This window comes from Nanorana parkeri, unplaced genomic scaffold (assembly GCF_000935625.1).
Source record: "Nanorana parkeri isolate BGI_ZX_2015 unplaced genomic scaffold, ASM93562v1 scaffold1010, whole genome shotgun sequence".
Classification (NCBI taxonomy): domain Eukaryota; kingdom Metazoa; phylum Chordata; class Amphibia; order Anura; family Dicroglossidae; genus Nanorana; species Nanorana parkeri.
The window spans coordinates 485,108-505,119 of record NW_017307278.1 but is presented as its reverse complement, the minus strand read 5'-3'; the positions used below and the strand labels follow the sequence as shown (position 1 = coordinate 505,119).

General features: G+C 37.8%; 1 protein-coding gene across 1 annotated transcript in view; it reads left to right on the top strand.

Moving 5' to 3' along the window:
* LOC108795814 (cilia- and flagella-associated protein 47-like) overlaps positions 1-20,012 on the top strand; it is a 41,938-nt gene that overhangs the window by 15,815 nt on the left and 6,111 nt on the right. The window contains exons 3-5 of the mRNA XM_018567120.1: positions 1,420-1,591; positions 3,209-3,370; positions 9,028-9,196. Of these exons, the coding sequence (XP_018422622.1) occupies positions 1,420-1,591; positions 3,209-3,370; positions 9,028-9,196 (503 nt within the window). The remainder of the gene's footprint in view (positions 1-1,419; positions 1,592-3,208; positions 3,371-9,027; positions 9,197-20,012) is intronic.

The window sequence follows — 20,012 nt, the reverse complement described above, 5'->3', positions numbered from 1 at the left end:
ATATTGAGAGTTATATAAAAGTTTTTTGATGTTATCTCAGAAAGAACAGTTAAAGGTACAGGGCAATAGGTTCCTTTTCATTACCAAAATTCTATGCAAAGGGTCACATAAACCAGGACTGGCATTGCTCATAGCAGCATTAGCATTCTTTATATAATTGTCTCTGGAAACTTACTGGTTGCTATGGGCACAAGATTTACTTTTTCTCCCAGTATTGTTCTGCCAGTTTTTATGACTCATTCTGCACAGGGAATAAGTGATGCATGAAAAGCCTGTGTTGCATATGCATGAATTAAATAAACATCAACCATTGTTTAACAGATAAATGGTTTAGTGCATGTTTACAAAGACTGCTTATGTACAAGAGAAGGAACTTAGGAAAGAATCTCACCAAAGAACATGAATCATGAAAGTTTCCAGCCCTGTCAACCCTTTATTTGGCTAGTGGAGGTATTCTAAAGAGCTATGATAAAGATGTAAGTCAACACTAAACTATCCATTATTAAAACCTGCTAAAAATCATACAGTGTAATACTCACACCTGTAACTGTTAAAGCAACTCTGTCACCACCCAGAATGTTTGAAATTAAAGCAGTAACTGTAGCATGTGAATGTATATATGCCTCCCACTGCTCACAACACTGAACACCACTCTAAACAAAAGGAATTATTATCTGAAGTCTGTGCAATAACTGACCCTTCCTGGAGTGTCATTCTCTGTTCACTCGGGGGTTTCTCCCACCAGCCTTATGTCATTATTGTGTCTTCTAGTGGTGTGGGAGTTATCACAATCATGGTGATAAGTAATTGATTTCAATTTGTTTGGCAATTTTAGAAAAGCAAAGTTAGCTACAGTCATTCAAATAGCTACAGGTTGAAGTCGAATGGTACATTTTAACAAAAGTGGAATAACCATTTAAATATACAACAAATGGAAATCTCTTGTTTTTCAGTCCTTTGATGTCCCTTAAGGCATGGATTCACAAATAATTGGTATTTAAGTGTTGCTTTGATTTTGGTGTGTTGAAACATACACTGTTTTCTAATATTTCTGTAGATGAAAATGTCTGTACATAGGTCTGTCCAGTGGCTGCATCCTTTGCAAGAGAGTCTGTTGGATGTATTATAAATTGTACAGGGTAGGAGGACAGCATGCTAAAAGGGTTTTTATTTTAGTTTTTTTTACATAGTTTCATAATCACATTTGATGTACTTTTTACTTGATTTTTGCATCCAGGATTTTATGTGAAAAAGTGTAAAATTCTTGTTTATTCTAATAGAAGGATGTTTCTGATGTGGCTAAAAATACATTTCCTAATAAAAAACAACTATAATGGGAAGCTATATAGGCAAGCTGTATTAGGTCATGGGTGGCACTGATGCTGACAGGTCTAACCATTCATCTTGGTCTAATTTTAGGTCTCAGCACTACAGATGAATTTTTGTATGAAATTAGGTATGATTCTGAAGAATCAAGATCCCAGCTGGAACCATCTGTGGGAATTGAACTTGTTAGGAAAGAGCGTGATACACCATCTGGGATTGTCACTTTAATTTTCAACATCATTTTTGCACCCAACAAGTCAATGAGGTAAAGTATTACATATGTAGTGTTTTATAGTGAAAGTAATACCTAATCTTGCAATTAGACAACAAATATGGAATGTTAAGAATTCATTTTAATTAGTGCCATGTACAATGCAAAATGACATGAGAGTTAATGAAACCATGCAGTTACTTCTCAGTAGATGAACTAGCTAACTTTTTCCTCGCACCTGCACTTCTTCATACTGCTCAATGAAAGGAGTACCATGAACCTGTTAGGAAGCCTAAACTTTGACAATTATTTTTAACGCAGTATTACAGATACAGGGCAAGTATTTTAATATTCCTATATTTGAGTCACCAAACCAATTGCCGCCTTCTCATTTTCAGGCAAAATATCTTCTGCAGTTCTTGGAAATGAGATGACAGTTACCTAATCTGGCTGTCTTCTTATGTCTACTATGATGGCTGCTGGCTGAAAGCACTTGTAAGGACTATAAATGGATGGGTTAGAAAATCCATCTGGTTTCCTATTTTTCTTCCCTGTGATCGGCAGCAATTGTCATTTCTAGCAGCTCCTCTCTATTAACATAAGCATGCAAAATATTTAGAGCTGAACTTGTTTTTTAAAGCACAACTCCATACAAAATATTTTAGTTTGTTTTGGATTGAGTAAGAAGGTCTAGAGCTTCTGTCAGGTTTTTACTGGCCTCAATGCCTATATTTTGATATTTCCCCTGACTTCCTGTTGACTGGATAGTTGTCACAGGAACAGGAAGTGAGGGAGTATTTCAACAAAGGGGGTCACAGACAGAAATAAAATCATGACAGAAATGTTAACACTCCCTTATTCTATCAAAAAAGAATTGTGACTGCAGTTATATTTTCAGGAGCTTTGCAGCTTCTTCACTTTTGATTCTTATTAACAGTGGTGTACTCAATGTCTGCTCAATCCAACAAACTTTAATGGTGCTCTTAGCACAATACTGTATCTGAATGACCAGGATGCCAGACTTTATCAGCAGATGGTATCACATATGCTATCTATAATTGCAGTTCCTGGTCAATGCTGCTCAGTTGTTTTACAAAAAGTGTTCCGGAACAGGGAACCATTTCTAGAAGTTCTCTTTTTTTCCTGAAAGATACATCATGCATACCTTTCACCCTGTGATATCTGCTCTCCAGGGAGTTGTGGGAAAATAATGTATAATAGATTTCAGATAGTTACACAATCAGTGTTGTGAAATATAATGTTACATTTTCTTTTAATTAATATGTAACTTGACAAAAGGGTGGATGTTGTACTTGTTGAAGTACTGTTTTAAAGTAAACCTGTAAAAGAGAGTAATATGGAGGCTACAATTGATAACCTTTTAAAAGTACTAGTTGCTTGGCTGTTGCAGTAATCATCTGGCTTTCAATACGTTGATTGTATCTGTTCTGGAACAAGAATGCAGATTGAGAAAGTCTTAAAAAAACCAGAAGATCTTATCTGCATAGTTTTAAAGTTAAAAATAGAGGGTCAGCACAGCAGCCTGGCAACTAACATTTTTAGAAGAAGACGTTAGCAGTCTCCATGTTTCTCTCATAATAGTTTTTTTTTAAGGTCACATAGGCTCACACGTGTAAACTAATTAACTAAGCCATATAATTGATCTTTCAGGCATTCTGCCACATTAGTTGTAAAGTGTGTCACAGGAGGGATATGGAAGTTCCCCATACAGTTTGTTGCCACTGAATCGAATGTGGATGATATTATTGAGATTGAAGCAGCTGGTCTAAACAAAGAGTCTGTTGTTGGCTTCCGACTGTCCAGTCAGACAAGGTAGGTTTGTTAACTTATGAAATTGTTGGTAGAGTTATGATACGTGTTTGTTGTAGCATATATTTTATTATTTTAGCTGTGATATAATACTGTTAAATAGGTAAGGTCCAGTAGTAGTTGCAGTGAGGGAGTACCAGATAGAATTTCTTTCTTAGAGAAAGCCAAGATATTTACAAGGACAGTTATATACAGTGATAAATTGAAAGAATGCCTATGAGTCTTAGATATTCATAAATAGAGGGAATGACTCTACTCCTTCTTTTCACATCATGCACAGCAAGTCAAAAAGACCTGACTAAATATATAATTTAGAATGTCTCACTTTGGTTTGCCAATTACATTTTTCCACAGTTAAAAAGTAACATTGCTGAAAATACTGCAGGTGCAGTGAGTGCAGCCTCTCTTAAAACCATAAGGTTCAATGGGTCTTGTGTGGTGCACTCCCTATGTCCAATGTAGTGAATCAATGGCTTCTTTGCTATCCTTGTGTATGAACAGATAAATGGCCTTTGAGTAACTGCCACTAAAACCTCCATAGGCAGGAATAACATATGGAGTGCTCCTAAGTCAAAAAAATGCATTATTACAAAAGTGAAGTGTGTTGATATACTTTGTCTTTCTCCACAGACTGTGACAGAAAGTTGGAAAAGTAAGGAACACACAAATCATTAGTAAAGTCATAAACATGACTATATAACTAAAAATAAAACACATGGCTCTATATTCTTATTAGAGCACACAGCAATTATTTTCAGGTTTTAATTTGTTTTTGCAACTTTAATTATTCAGAATTAAGTACTCATTAATTTGAACTGTATTAGAGTATATAATTTTATGTGAAATATGATTTGAGTAGGCATTAACATTTGAAATTATCATCATAATTGGCAAAGATTTGCTGAAGTTAGGCCACATTTTATGAGTTGGTTATTTGTATGAATTTAATTCCAGGGGCCAGGAAGGATTAGAAAGTGATTAGGACATTAAACACAACTGTATTTATTTTGTTACTGTTGCATTTGGATTTCTGTGCACAGCAGTGAAAAGTTGTTAAAGGTCAAAAGGAGCAATCCAACAGAGGAAGAAATTGTATTATGCAAAATGGCTATTTAGCTATTTAAATAAATCCTGATTCCAGTGATGTGTTTTTATGTTGGAGAAATGATTTCCTCTTCGGTGCTTGCTCTTATTTGAATTATACAAATGACAGCAACAATGGTATGAGGGTTTTTTAACCCTTGTATATATGAATCTATATTTCTTATGAAAAATGTCAAATGCATACTACTAAAGGAGCTGTTATATATATATATATATATATACATATAGGAACACCAAGCCTTTTTGCATCCCTCTTTTTAGTTAAAAACCCCAGGGAAAGCATGCATGATTTACTTGTGCAATTTATAAATTGTGTTCTGGGTTCCTGGGGACGGGATAATGGAGAGAAGGGTGGGCCGATATCCCATCACTTCAGTAAGCTGTCCAGTAAAGGTTTTGTCATTGCAGCTTGGTAATCACAGGTGTAGCCCATGATAGCGGCTGTGAGTGTTTAAAAGGAAGCCTGGCTTTATGTGTTAGCCCTCATTCACATGAGAAATGGGCAGCCCGTACAGGTCCGTGCTGCGTGCATGGCCGTATTGGGCAGCTCCCGGGAAGGACAGGTGCTGCGTGTGATCAGCGGAGGAGGGGCCTGAAATGCAGATATTTCCAGACCGTGCACAAGAGACTTTGGAATGTCATAGTGTACTACTTCTCCCCCTACTAGCAGGTCTGTGCTTGGTGGGCATACAATATGGATAGGAATTTCCATATTGTCTCATAGCCCAGAAAAATTAGAAAACAACTGTTCTTTTGTACCTGGAAGTTTTGTGATATCCTGGGAATTCCCCCACAGGCACTACCTGGATCTCAGGAAACTACTCCTGCCCTTCAGTCATTCACGGATCAGGTGTGGCGGAAGGTCACCCCAGTTACTACTTAAAAATGCCAGAACACACAACTATGAATGCACTGAGATCTTTTTCAGCAATGGAAAGACCAGTCAAGCAGTTTACTTAATCTAGAAGTACCTTAATGTTGTTTACAAATGGGGCTTTAACATGTGAATACAAAAAGGAAAGGGGAGCTGTCCCCCTTTACACAATATACATTTTCATCCGTGCTAAATTGCACTGACCTCAGATGCGATGTTAAAAAAACTTTAAATCAGACATTACTTGTAGGTAATTTAAACCTCCCAGTAGAACATATTTAGGTTTCCTTTCAGGACACTTGTCCATAGAACATACACACCTACGCTCTGTAAAGAAAAACTTGCATAAGCTACAAATGATAGACACTTAGGAAATCCTTCACCCATGTGAGAAGGACTATACAGTATTTTCTTATTTACAAAAATCAAACTCGAGAATTGATGATATATTTTAGACAACTTTAGAGCACATTTAGAACCCCTTCTTAAAATGGACATACAATAATCCACAACCTTGTATAATGTGCCAGTTGTAGCTACCTTAAAACTAACAAACAGCACTCACCCAGAATTCACATGAAAACTAGACAGATCCTAAAATCTAATATATGATTAATTCTGACCTCAAACATTTTTTTCAAAGAGAATAGGCAGGGGGCTTTCTCCCCAGGTCAATATGGGAAGCTCACAAGGCTACATATGGGACTCCTTCATAGTCCACAAATCTAGATAGAATAAAGTATAAACTCACAAAATTGGAAAACTTACTGACAAGATCTATAATCTATAACTTACAACATTTAAACAAACAATCCCTTTTAGATAGCTACATGCATGTCTTTACCATAACCAGGGAGAAATTGTAAAATATCTTAGAAACCCAAATGAAACATACTAATAACCTGATATCCTAAAAATATGAGCTTGGCAAAAAAACAAGGAAGCTACTGGGTACAGCCGTTAAGGAAAAGAAATCAGCTTGCTTCATATCTAAAATTATGGGGGAAGTGTGATGCCCTTTCCCACACCTAAACTGCGATAGCTAAAACTTTAAGAGAATTTTACCAATCCTTATACAAAGTCAGGTCTCATGAGACCCCCAGGCCAAAACCATGCTTACATAAGTGGCAAGCACCTATCATGGAGGAGGAAGTACAGCCCGTACTTACCACAGCTTCTGGCCCTGATGCATTTACCTTACAATATTATAAAACTTACCAATGCATACTAACTCCCCACTTAGGTGCTTGTCAGTTCCTTCACTTCTGACAACCTTCCCATAACAGAAACATTACATACTCACATTACTGTCTTTCCCAAACCTGGTAAGGACCCATCGGTTTGTGGGAGCTACAGATTGATCTCCACCTTCGATGTAGATATCAAATCATATGCAAAAGTCCATGCCAGTAGAATCCAACCTATTTTAATTAATCTAATCTCTCCTCACCAAATGGGAAAGGAAACCAGGGACAATACCCAGAGAGACATGTCCCTCATTCACTATGCCAATGTCCATAACAGTCACACCCTATTATCACCATTTTATAAGCTTTTGATAGGGTTGACTAGAACCATCTCCTAGCCACCCTTAGACATGTTGGTAAAGGGCCTAAGTTATTACCTCGGATAAGCTTATTATACACCACCCCTTCAGTTTAACGGCCTATTATCTACCTGCTTCAACTTGTATAAAGGCATAAAGCAGAGATGTCCCCTTTCACCCTATTTTTTGCCATTTCCCTGAGAACTATAATTTTAATAGTCTTTGATATACCTATCTTTGTTAGAAACAACCCAGACATAAATGGCATAAATGTAGATGCTCAGGAGCATAAGCTGATACCATATGTCAATTACATTCTTTTTTTTCCCAACATCATCCTCAGATCTCAAACCCTTGCCTTGAGAACTAGAAACCTTTATTAAAATATCTTATTTTAAGATTAATCTAAATAAATCAGAGATTCTAAATATAGATGCCCCAAATGCAGAAGTTGAAGGGATTAAATCCTCACTGTCATTCTTTTGTCAGAGCTCCAAACTAAAGTACTTACCTGACCCTCCCCCCAGTCAACTGGTGGCCTGCACACCTCTACACAGAGTGAAATGAATCCCTTGTGGGGCGTATTGACAAATGGATGATTTAGCCCTTTCTTGAAGTGTGAGAATATCACCATATGACATACGGGATACATTTTGCCACAATATGGTTCAATGAGGATCTACTGCAGCCCTACCACCCACATTGCAAATGTTTTTTACATTATGTGCTAAAGAGCAATTACATCCATTTTACTCCTGTAGTAGGGGACCAATAATCTGAGGAATGCATAGAGTTGGATAATTAATCTATCACCATATGGTAAACCTATGCTTATGAATACCGAGATTTAATACTAACTGCACAGTGTCACCTTGAGGAAGGGACCCTGTGTGGTCCCCGAAACATTGGCAATTTTTACCTGTGTGACATTTTTTGCAATAAAAAAACTTTCTTTGCATTTGGAGTGCTAGTGACCTATCTTCACATTACTGAGGTTTTGCACAGTGCAATCTGTGGTGGTCACTTCGAGCACCTTTCCTGTTTTTATTGGTCTCAACGCTGTATGGTGTGCATCAGGCATCTTCAACATAATACCCATCAAATGGCATCTCCTTTTTTTGAGTTAGGATACATTTATTGCACTCACAGCAGTGCTATATTAAGGATTTTATCTACATTTAATAACATCTATTTTAATTACTTATGTTGTAAACTTGGGGCTGCAAAAGTCCATGTTTCATTTTCTTTTTGTTTGTTGAATCATTTGTGATATTGAAAGACATTATGTAATATGCAAGTTGAATTTTATAGGAAGACTTTTCTTGATGTCCTAAACCTTGCTCTGTTCTCTGGAACCAGTAATTGACTTCACCATTAAAACATTAACTGGGATGGGGAATGTGGTTACATTAAAACTACATTTGTCAGTAATTGTATACATCATACAACAATTTATGTTGTGCCCTACATGTTCTGAAAATTTAAATTGATTTCAGACATCTGTAGGTTTAGCCATAATCATTTTTAAACTAATCTAGACTAGGATTCAGACTTTGAACTAGAATAACCATGGCCAATGATTCCTACAACGTTACATGGACAATCATTCAACTTTGTTGTATTTGAAAGTATTTTAGTGTTTTTAAGAAATAAATGTTCCTGCAGTAATTGCTTGTATGTCAGATACAGCTGTCTCTAAATTATGCACAAAATGCAATGTAGCTCATGTCTAGTAAATTATGACCATTTCAAATAGTTGAGTGGTTTCAAAATAAAAGGTATTATAAATTGCCTGGCAACATTTACCTGTCATGGTGGTAACAGTGATTCTTTAAGGTGTATGACCTTTCTTTATTTCCCAGGGCACACAAATGCAGGGCGACATTGGTGTAATGGTATTTGAGGCCAACCTGTAGTGACAGATTGAAGTGCAGCTTGCTACTGACATTTCTATCCCATTTCTAATCAGTGCTTCAGGAGGAGAAAATCTTTCCTGATATTTCATCATTATTCACTGCTGAAATGACTCGTGCCTAGTTTTTATTGTATTTATCAATTCATTATGCTGTATTTTGTTGTTCATTTGTTTTAAGATAAAATCTAATTACACTCAAATCTTTTTATTAATGTACCAAGGTATCCAGAGCCATTCAGCGCATATTTTTTACCAGGCAGTGACTTGGAGTTTTCTGTATTTCCACAAACTGGAGAATTAATGCCAATTGGAACTTCTGGGACTCTAATTACTGTTGGATTTATGCCTTCAATGTACAGTAGAAAACACAAAGCTACTTTAGTAGTTCAGGTAAGCCGCATAAGGCACACATGTTAACTTACCCTTTATGTTTTTATCTTTAATAAAAATAGTATCTGCATGTGAAAGATATCAAAATCAGACATCATATTATATCACTTGAACTCATGCTCGTTAATTAACATATCTAAAGCAGGAGCTGTTTGTCTTCCCTAGTAATTAATGAATGAATCTTTCAGATTATCTTTCATTTTACAACTGAAGTAGTAGAAAGTTACTACAACACTATAAAAATACAGGCCCATCTTCTTTAAATTCAACTAAATAAGTTTTGAAATCACACTAAAATATTTTGGGTGGACTCCATACCAATTTGTATAGCACAAAAATGACACAAATCCTAAAACAGGACAACTGATTAGCTAGTATTCAATTATGAAAAAAGTATCTTGTAAAGTGTGTCCATTATTACTGATGATTTAATGACCTTCACTGCCAAGTTATGTCACATCCTCCGAGTAGTTGTGCTTCTGGTGAATATTCCAAAGCTCAATCCAGTAGAAAACAATGAACAGAGAATACAATGTTAATGCTCTTGGACATTGCAGTCCACATTCATTTTAAAAAACATTACAAGGCAAATACATTTCTGGGCACATTTCTATGTTGAACCTGGTAGCTTAAAATAGAGCTTTTACATTGAGCTCTAGGAAAAACATTTTATATGTCAGGAACACACATACTAAGTGCTATTTTTGGTTTGTGTGTGTGTGTGTGTGCCCCTCTAGCTGTTGCAGCAACAGTTCAGCTAAACATAAAGTACGTTAGTATAAATCAAATCTTTGTAAGCAAGGCTGGAACTGTACATTTATCACAAGGAGCAAGTAACACTTAAGTAGATTCCTTAGTGGTCTGCTGTCTGCTAACAACATTTATCAGAAACACCAACACTTAACTGCATTTCATTTTGGCACCACCACTTTAGTGAACTGCATTCCACTAAAGAACTAGAGCTCTGCATGTTAACAATCTTAGGTTATGATTGTGGCTAACTGTAAATTAATAAAATAAGCAAGTCACAAGAATGAATGAAAATTATCCTGTAAAACACCATATTGCTATTTGGTAGTTGTAACTTATATGTAGACCTTAAATGGAAACTCATGAAAGAATAATGAATGCTGCCACATCAGACCTCTGCTTTTGAGAATGCAAGTTCCCTGACCTGAATCTGGTGTAGAGATAAGGAATTGTGACACTTTTCTGACATTTATTTACAGTGTCTAGTTTTAGGTCAGAGAGTCAAAAGCACTGAAGCCAGTTTACGCATTTAGCATTTTCAGAAGGAGGCAAGAAATGGGAGCTCCTGTACATCTTGCATTACAGATTTACTTTATTATTCCATGTGAGTTTCTTTCAGACCTCTAAGGAAGGTATAATAACTGGCACTGTGTTACTAGTACAGGGTATAACACAATTATTCCCTGGGTACAAGTGTCTAAGTTAGCCAAAATTATGTCACAGATCCTTCTTACAATAGGAGAAGAGCTCTGAACTACCATTGGGACAACAACACCATAAATGTTGCATTTTTCATTAAGATGAAACAATAATTCCTTAAAACTGAGGTAAACTGTTTCCTAAATCTTACCTCTGGCTCCAGTCCCAGCATGGGGATGAGGCATGGTTGTTGCTTAATCAGAGGCCATCCCGTGGCTTTGCCTACAGATAGATCTTGCCTCCTCTAGCCATGGTTCTGTGCTGGGAGCAGGTAGTCCATAGCTTCTGCTAGGTAAGGCTCTTTTTAGCTTTTTAGATTACAGAATCGTTGCCTTAACCCTTGGGCTCTGGGGCAGAAACACACCACCTTGAATCATACTATTACTGCTCTTAGTTTTCTTATAAACAGTATATCATTTTCTTATTAGACAACTGTTGACGTTATCATTGACTGACATTATGAGGGGACAAATTTGTCTCTAACAGTGTTATATTTATGGCCTACACAGTATGTAGGAGGGGATATTGAGTATGTGTCTGTGTTTTCATTTAGAGTATTTTGTAAAAAATTAGGGAAATTATGCTGACATAGCCCATAGTTGAGGAATGTCTATATTGTGCAGGGAACAGAAAATGGTTATAAACTGCTAAAACTTTAAAAAAATGAAATTGTATCGTAGACTGCAGTGTAGTACAGTATGTTTTTGATCTGTTTGTGTAACTGTATGAAGAACAAAAAAATGATCTGTGTTTTTTTGTGTTTTTTTTACTTTCTATGGTGTATGTGGGAAGGGAATGGAATATTTTCATTCAGTGGAAAGCCTAGAAGTCTCCTATACTGTACTATTAGCAGACTATTTTGCAAATAAGTGGTAATGACAGTGTCCTTGCTTATACATATGATGTTATCCAAAACGTAAAGCTTTGGTCATAATAGGTCATTGAACAAGTAGAGATATGTAAAGGTTGCATACAGAGTATAAAGACACATTATTCATGCTGTCAATATTTATTGCTTCTTTGGGATTGTGGAATAGACATATATTTGCATTTTATTTATGCAAATACAAGCTGTAACTGAGAGAGACATTGAACAACACATTTGCAAAATAATTTTGTTTCATAATTTTTAGCTTGTACTGTCAACATGAAAACTGAGCAGCCTTGTCTGTTGAATAAACTATTTCATAATCTTTTTTTATCAAAAGGAGGAGAGTCTTACAGATTCTATTTCTCCTGACTGAATTAAAAGGTTTGCTCTTGATCATTTTCACGGGAAGCAGCTCATACATTTTCTGACAGCAGCTTAACATAACTAATTTTTCTTTAATAGGAATTTACATTTGCCTACATTTTGCAGTTTTTGGTATTTTTATTATTTCTGTTTTCACATCTTGCTATTTATAATGTATTATGGTAAAACTGGAGATTTCAACAACAGTTTAGAAAATATGGTGTATGTTTTGTTAAAAAAAATTTCTCACCTATTGTCATCTTCATAATATGATATATGATAGCCAGCTTTACATCTGCCCTGTGATCTTATACATATAGTATATAGATGCCCACAGATATGCATCTAATCGTTCTTCAGTAGTAGCCCAATGTGCAACAGATTTGAACGCGGCCATATCTGGCCATATATTTAGGTATTGCTTGCAATAATCGCCAAAAAAAAAAAAAACTTACAATGCTTACAAGTGCTTTTGATCACACACATACAGGTCTATTCACAAAAGGGTGAAGAGTTTGGAGAAGGCAGGAGAAGTAAACAATCTAGGCCAACATAGCTGAACTGGAAAGTGAGCTGAATTGGAGAATGTTTCCAAATCCGCTATTTTGGCCTAGATGGTTCACTTCTCCTGCCTTCTCCAAACTCTTCACCCTTTTGTGAATAGACCGGATAGATTTTTCCATGCTGGGAAATCTCTGTGATTGATCAGTGATCATTTTATCTTTTTAGCAGAAAATAGACAAGGTTATTTCCCCACACATAAGCTTCCTCGCACCATAGGCGTCACTACAGGGGGGCAAGGGGGGGCAATTGCCCCCACTGTTTTATGCTTTGCCCCCCCCGCTGAATTAAGCTAAAAAAAAAAAAACTTACAATGCTTACAAGTGCTTTTGATCACACACATACAGGTCTATTCACAAAAGGGTGAAGAGTTTGGAGAAGGCAGGAGAAGTAAACAATCTAGGCCAACATAGCTGAACTGGAAAGTGAGCTGAATTGGAGAATGTTTCCAAATCCGCTATTTTGGCCTAGATGGTTCACTTCTCCTGCCTTCTCCAAACTCTTCACCCTTTTGTGAATAGACCGGATAGATTTTTCCATGCTGGGAAATCTCTGTGATTGATCAGTGATCATTTTATCTTTTTAGCAGAAAATAGACAAGGTTATTTCCCCACACATAAGCTTCCTCGTCATGTGAATACATAGTCTGTGAAGTGTGAACTGTCAGAGCACTTCTCCTGGTGCCACAGGAGTTCTGAGGGGAAGGGGGGAGGGGAAGAGAGAGAGGTTGTAATCCTGGGTGCAATGCCATAAATTAAAGATCTTTGTACGGTCTGGAGTGTGCACTGTGCAGCTAAATCCCTTATCAGATAGATTTATAGACCACCATTCAGCAGATAGTGACCCTCATGGACAGCACAGGGGTTTAACTGTTTGTTTCCCAGCTGCAGCAACAACTAATAAAGTTATACAGTGACTGCTACTTCAGTGACAATAATGATTATTTATTCTACAGACATGCATTCACACTAGTGTTACATGGATGCCAAAAGTGGCAGCCAGGGGCGGGGGGAAGAGGCAGAGCTGGAGGGTGGGCTAAGTTATCATGGGCCTCTGGGTTGTACTTGCCCCCTGGGCTAAAAGTTGCCAGTCAGTCCATGCTGTATTCCACAACTGCCGGACGTCGAGAACAGATTAAATTGCGAATGGCATCGGCGCCCGGCCGTTGCGGTATGCGGGATTGTGGGCGGCTTTGGACTAAATGTCGCAAACGCGGGGTGCCGATGCCATCTGCAATTAAATCAGCTCATCGGTGCCCAGCGGTTGCGACATGCAATGAAAATTATTAGTGCCCCCCCAGATTTGACTGTTGTATCTTATGTGCCCCCCCTACATATTGTTCCTAGAGTCGCCACTGCCTCGCACAATCTGGAGGTTTTGGAGAGATGCATCATGTGATTATTTTTGGGTGAGGAGATCCCAGGTAGACTGGCAGATGCCTCACCAAAAGTAATTATCTGTTAAATAGGAGCTTTTTGCTAATTTTAAATGGAAGGCAGAGAAGTGTCGGGATAAGCTATGTGTAAATATGGAGGGATATAACTTGAGGTATGTGGTTAAAAAGTATCATAATCTTTTATGGCTCATTAGATCTATACATGTGCAATGTGTTTTAGAATTTAGAATGGATAGAGTTAATAATCATTCACCAGTTTTTGGTAATACCATGTTATATGCATTTTGATACACTGCTATTGACTTCTATGGACCTCCCAATGCACTCAAATGCAGAAAAAAATAAAATGTATTTTTCAAAACTCTGACTCTCACCAACAGTCCCCCAAGTTCTCCCACTCTAATAGAGTTTACAGAGCAAGATAGCTCAGTACACGTGAGTTGTTAGCAAGCAGTCTGGCTGCATCTACACATACATTATATTGCTTCACCTGAAGCACCTTACCTAACCAGGAGAGCAGTTCAACCATGCCTAGAACACCAATCTCAAAATATGGGTGATAGATGCTTTTATGCACTTACTATTATGTACACTACATAGAAAGTTCACATGAGTCTTGCCTAAAGCTAGCCATACACATCTTGTTTGGTCCCACAGCCCAATAAAATGCTTGATTCACCTTGTTAAGCCCTGTCAACTGCCATTCCATATAGGCTGCTTTAATGACACAGCAAGGCACGTAGTGAAGCTTAAGCTGGTCATACATGGCCTGCAGGCTGATTAAAAAAATCTAACATTCCTCATTTAGATGGGGGAATTTCCCCCTGTCCAACTATTGTATTGTAACATCTGCAGGTATGTCACTGCCAGAAAACCTGAACAGTGACTGCAGTTGATTGGCTCCAGTCAGTATTCAACCCAGAATTTTCAGACTGGCTGCTTTGACAAAAGTTAATTCAGGAGGGTGTGATGGGCCGAACACCCCCCTGTTCGGTTTGAATTCGAACTTTAGAACATGTGAAAAGTTCGAATTCGAACTCGAACTCAATGCAAGTCTATGGGGGTAGAACATTGAAAATCAAATGTCCCAATTTTCAAGCCTTAAATGCAATTAATTGGCAATACAAAGTGTATGGGGATCCGGGTATTGCCCTGGGGGATAGGAATCAATGAAATTTAAATTGAAAAAAAACGTTTTTAAAGCAAAAATTATTTTTACATGACTTACAGGGTAAGAGTAAAAATGAAAAATGCCTTCAAATACCATGCCTGGGGGTCCCCTTAACCTGCCTGTGAAGTGACAGATCTGTACGATGTATAGAACCTGCTGCAGCAGAAAAAAACATGACATTTTTTATTCTCTTAAAGTGTGCAGTTCCCCTTCCCAAACAATATCAGACCCTTTAGGTCTGGTAGAAATGTTAGGAGGGACCAATTTTTTAAAAATAAAAACTGTGTAGGGTTCCCCCTAAAAGCCATACCAGGCCCTTAAGGTCTGGTAGGAATTTTAAGGAGGAACCCCACCCCCAAAAATGGGGGGGGGGGGGAAACATGGTGTCCCCCCTAAAATTCCATAACAGACCCTTGATTCGAGCATAGACCTGGCAGGGCCGGAAAGAGGGGGGACGAGAGAGAGCACCCCCTCCCTCCCACACCAGGCCACATGCCCTTGGCACTGGGAGGGTGTCCCCGTGCCGATGGGGACAAGGGCCTCGTCCCCACAACCCTGACCCGGTTGTGGGGGTCTGCGGGCAAGGGGACTTATTTGCATCGGGGTACCCCTTTCATTAAGGAGGCACCCATATGCCGCCCCACCCCCTCTTGTGAATGAGTAAGGGGTACCCATTCACTAAAGGGTTAAATCAAATAGTTAGTAAAAAGTCCAGACTTTTGATAAAATCCTTTAATTGGAAAAAAAAACAAAAGACATGTTTTTGACAAGTCTTTTATTTAAAAAAAAAATGGATCCACTGATGTAATCCAGTGTCAATCATGGCGTCCAGCGTTGTCCACGACGACGATGGAATAAAAAATAAAACAATAAAAATAAATAGAAATAATAATTTTAAAAAAACGCTGGCCGCCTTCCCGTCTGTTTCCCGCCGCATAATGGCATTTTGACAGATGCCGGAAAAACATAAACAATTGGGCGGAGCTATGACGGAGCGTTAACAGCTAGCTCTGCCCAATTGTGTAGTTTTCTGGCATCTGATAGGCGAGACATGATTGGGCATAGTCATTATGACTTTTCCCAATCATGGCTCCAAATGAGTACTGAGCCCTGATCAGGCAAAGTATTGCACCTGACCAAAGATCAGGTGCAAGTCTTTAACCAATTAGAGCTTCGGAGAGCTCTTTGTAGTATGGGACGTTGCGCAGTCAAACAGACCGCAAACATCCCATAAAGTTCGATGAGTGCTCCAACAGCCAAAGTTCGATTCGAACTCGTGTTCGAATCGAACCGGCGAACCATCCCTATTCAGGAGAAGTGCTAATGGGGTCAGACACTGGTCAAATTTTGTCAGCAGGTAGCAGGCAGCAGGCCAATATACAACTAGTGTATGGTCACCTTATGTGAGCCAGCATCATACCAAAAAGAGCAAGGCAACCCCTATTAGTCTGAGTCTTCTCCAAATCTAAGCTATTGTTAAGTAGAGGTGCTGACTCCTCTGCCTAAAAAACAGTCAGTCAATAAAAGGAGAATATACATATTTGTCATATGGATATGAACAATTTAAAGCAAGCACATAAAACTGTGAAAATTACATAAAATAATTTCAGTCAACCATTACAGTAATCTATGAAAATGTGTACAGGAAGGAAGAAGAAAAGAAAAAAATTTTTAGCTATGAAACTGTAGTGGAATCCCTGCTGGAAATCTTAATGTGATTATTTGTTATTTTTGATATAGAAATAAATTCTGACATTGTGTTTGTTCTATTTCTCTTTTTAACTTAAATTTTTGTTTTAAAATGATTGCATGGTAAACTGGGCAATAATGTTGTTAATATAACATAAAGCTATAGTCAGGAGAAAATGTCTGGCTTTGCTCACAGTAATCATGAATAAATTGTTTATGATCATAGACTCCAAGGATACTAGAGTGCTCTTTAGCTTAGGACTTCAGATTTTAATATATAGATCTTCTATTGCTGGCTTGATTTTACACGGGCGATATTCCATTTGACAGATTCTATTTATAGCAGGGATGAGGTGTGACACCGTAATGATTTTATTTTACATCTCCTTATTGAAAAACTGTGCAGAAATGTAGACTGATAGTGTTAAGTGGAAACACATGTAAAGTGTGTAAACTTGTTTTTCTTTTTAGTAAAAATGATATACTCCATGAAGGAATGGTAAACCATTGGCCCTAAATGTGGCCCTGATTTTATTTGTTTTCTTAAATTAAAAATGTCACACGACGACAGTGGCTCTTCCACTTTATCCCCTGTGAACAAAGGCTGTTTAGTGATGTTCTAATCACAGGAAAATATAGAAACACGGGGCAACAACATTGAGCTGCCCTGCATGCTATGCTAAAGCAAAGATAGGAGGCTGTTTAGATTGTCACTGCCATTACAAATTGCACAGGGACATCAAGAGATTGATGAATAATAATGAATTCATATATATTTGTTCAACAGCCTTTTATAGGTATTGGGTTGCTTTGTGTTGATACCACTTGATTCTTGTACCTTGCACCCAATTGCAGAGTACTGTAAATGTAAAGCCCAATTCTACCTTGGGCAAAAAATAATTTGGTAAACACAACTACTAAAAATAAAAAATAAAAGCTCCAGCTGCAATACTCACCTGATCTCTGATGATGCCCCCCTACAGACTCACCAATTCAACAATGAGGTAATGCTCCTCTTTTGGGTTGAATGAGGCTAAGCTTCATTCACCCCACTTCCTGTGAGCCCAGGGTTCCACTCATGAGAATTGTTCAGGGAGTGAGCTGCACCATGTCATTACTTGGAGCATTTAGGATTCACTCACTGTGGCAGGAAAAAGAGGGGCTCAGCTAAAAATACTTGTTAAAAAGTGAGTATACAGATTTAAAGCTGCAGTAATGGTCCTGAGGGGAAGTCAAATGGGGGGTGGATATCCCAAGGCTAGAGTTGTGCTTTAATAGAGTTGAGTTATTAGGAAGTAGACAATGGCCTCTTTGCAAGCTGGACATTCAGATATCTTGATGAACAAGGTAAAGCTATGTTTAGTTTGAACACCCATGAGCACAGGAAGTTAGAACAGGAAAACATTATTTTTGCTTGTATAACTGAAGTAAAAGCTTCACTTTACACATTAAGCAAAGTGAACATTTACTTTGTAAAGTGCACAATGTCAACTACTGTGCTTTAAAAAAAATAGATTCAAATTAAAAAAGCATTTATTATTGAAAGGGAGTATTAATGCACTAATTAAAAAAGCTTCATTTATGGCACAATTTAGTTTTATAAGACCAATTTCTGAGTGGTTAACTTAAAAAAAAGATAATTAAATGTTAAAATGTGATGCAAGCTAAAGATTATTATAGTTAAATGAAGAGTTATATGAGTACTAGCAGGGTTAAATTGTTCATCACATCAGATATCAACATTGATATTTTGCAGAGGTTAATGAATCATATTCACAGTGAGCATAACCCACCGGGTATATTTCCAAGCTTCCAGAAAAGATAACTGTTTCACCTTCAGCTTCAATTAACAAAGCAATTAGGATACCCTCTAGGAATAATTCCTGTTAATACTAGTGTTGTTGTACATATTTAAATCAGCACATTGCCTGATTGAAGTGAAGCTTCTATTTTCAGGCATTAATTCAGTAATGGCCAGTATCGGCCTAAGTAGCAGAAAGACGTGAATATTTTATCTTTCATTAAAGTTGTACAGAAAGTTACAGAATAATTACACCTAACCCAGAAAATATGTTTATTGCCACACCAATTTCTTTCAACACTGTGAGGCTAGAAGGTGAGCTTGTGCTCTGTCCTTCTACATATCTAATCTTTTTTGGGCATCAGTGCTTAATGTGAACCAGCATCCTACAATATCAATATTTAACAACACCTACTATACACACAAGTGTCCAATTCAGTATAACAACCTTTAAGCACCACAATGCCTTAGAAGAGAAGCTTCTCTTGGTGCAATAAGGAAAAATGCATATAAATAAGTCCCTACAAGGCCATTGATCCAATAGCTGTTTTTAATTTGCTACTATTAGTATGGATTGGAATTCTAGCTAACCACATATTTCATCTATAAATATGTTTTGCAGGATATACTCTATAGAGTTATCTTTTTAGATATATATATTAGATGGCATTTATTCATTGGCAAACTTTTCAGCCATTTGAAAGAAAATAATCTGTTTTTTCTTCCAAGCAAATTTGTATGCTCCTACATTACATATACTATTGCTACATACTGTTACCATACACACTACTTATATGTTGTGTACTCGCGCTGGTTCTGTGACAACCCATACGATGCCCTTTTACATCTCTGTTTATCATTGCAGTGACAGTAGGAAACAGTAGTCTTTAAGTCAAAATGTCTAACACCAAATTCCTACACAGAGGTTTTCCACTGTAGTTACCAGTGTAGAGCCCAAATGCATACATAATGTCTAGCGTAACCTTTAGTCAAGATTGAGCACCTGAATGCTTGTATGGAGTTGATATACACTTCTGCATAGTTAGTTACAAATATATTTACTTAAAAGTAGGGATGCACCGATACCGATACAAGCATCGGTATCGGCCACGATACCGAGTATTTGCATGGGTACTCGTACTCGTGCAAATGCTCTGATGTCTAAAACGAGTACCTGTGTCCGCCATCTTCCACCGCCGCACACAGCACACAGGACCGCGTCTGCATTCATGCAAGATGGCCGCGAACTCCTTCTCCACGGGCGAACGGCCGAAACCAGACTCCGCCTTCAATTCCTCTGTCCTCACTCGTGATTGGTGGGGAAGCCTGTCAATCATCCAATCTGCCAATCAGCGTGAGAAGAGGCCGGCATTGACAGATGACTAGGCTGTGACACGAGGGGATGAAGCAGACGGAGACGACGGAGAAGAAGGTTAGCAGCACTGCTGGGGCTGGGCACAGGATGGGGGGTGGGCACAGGATGGCCTCAAAAGTTATATTTGCCTGCTGCTGTAT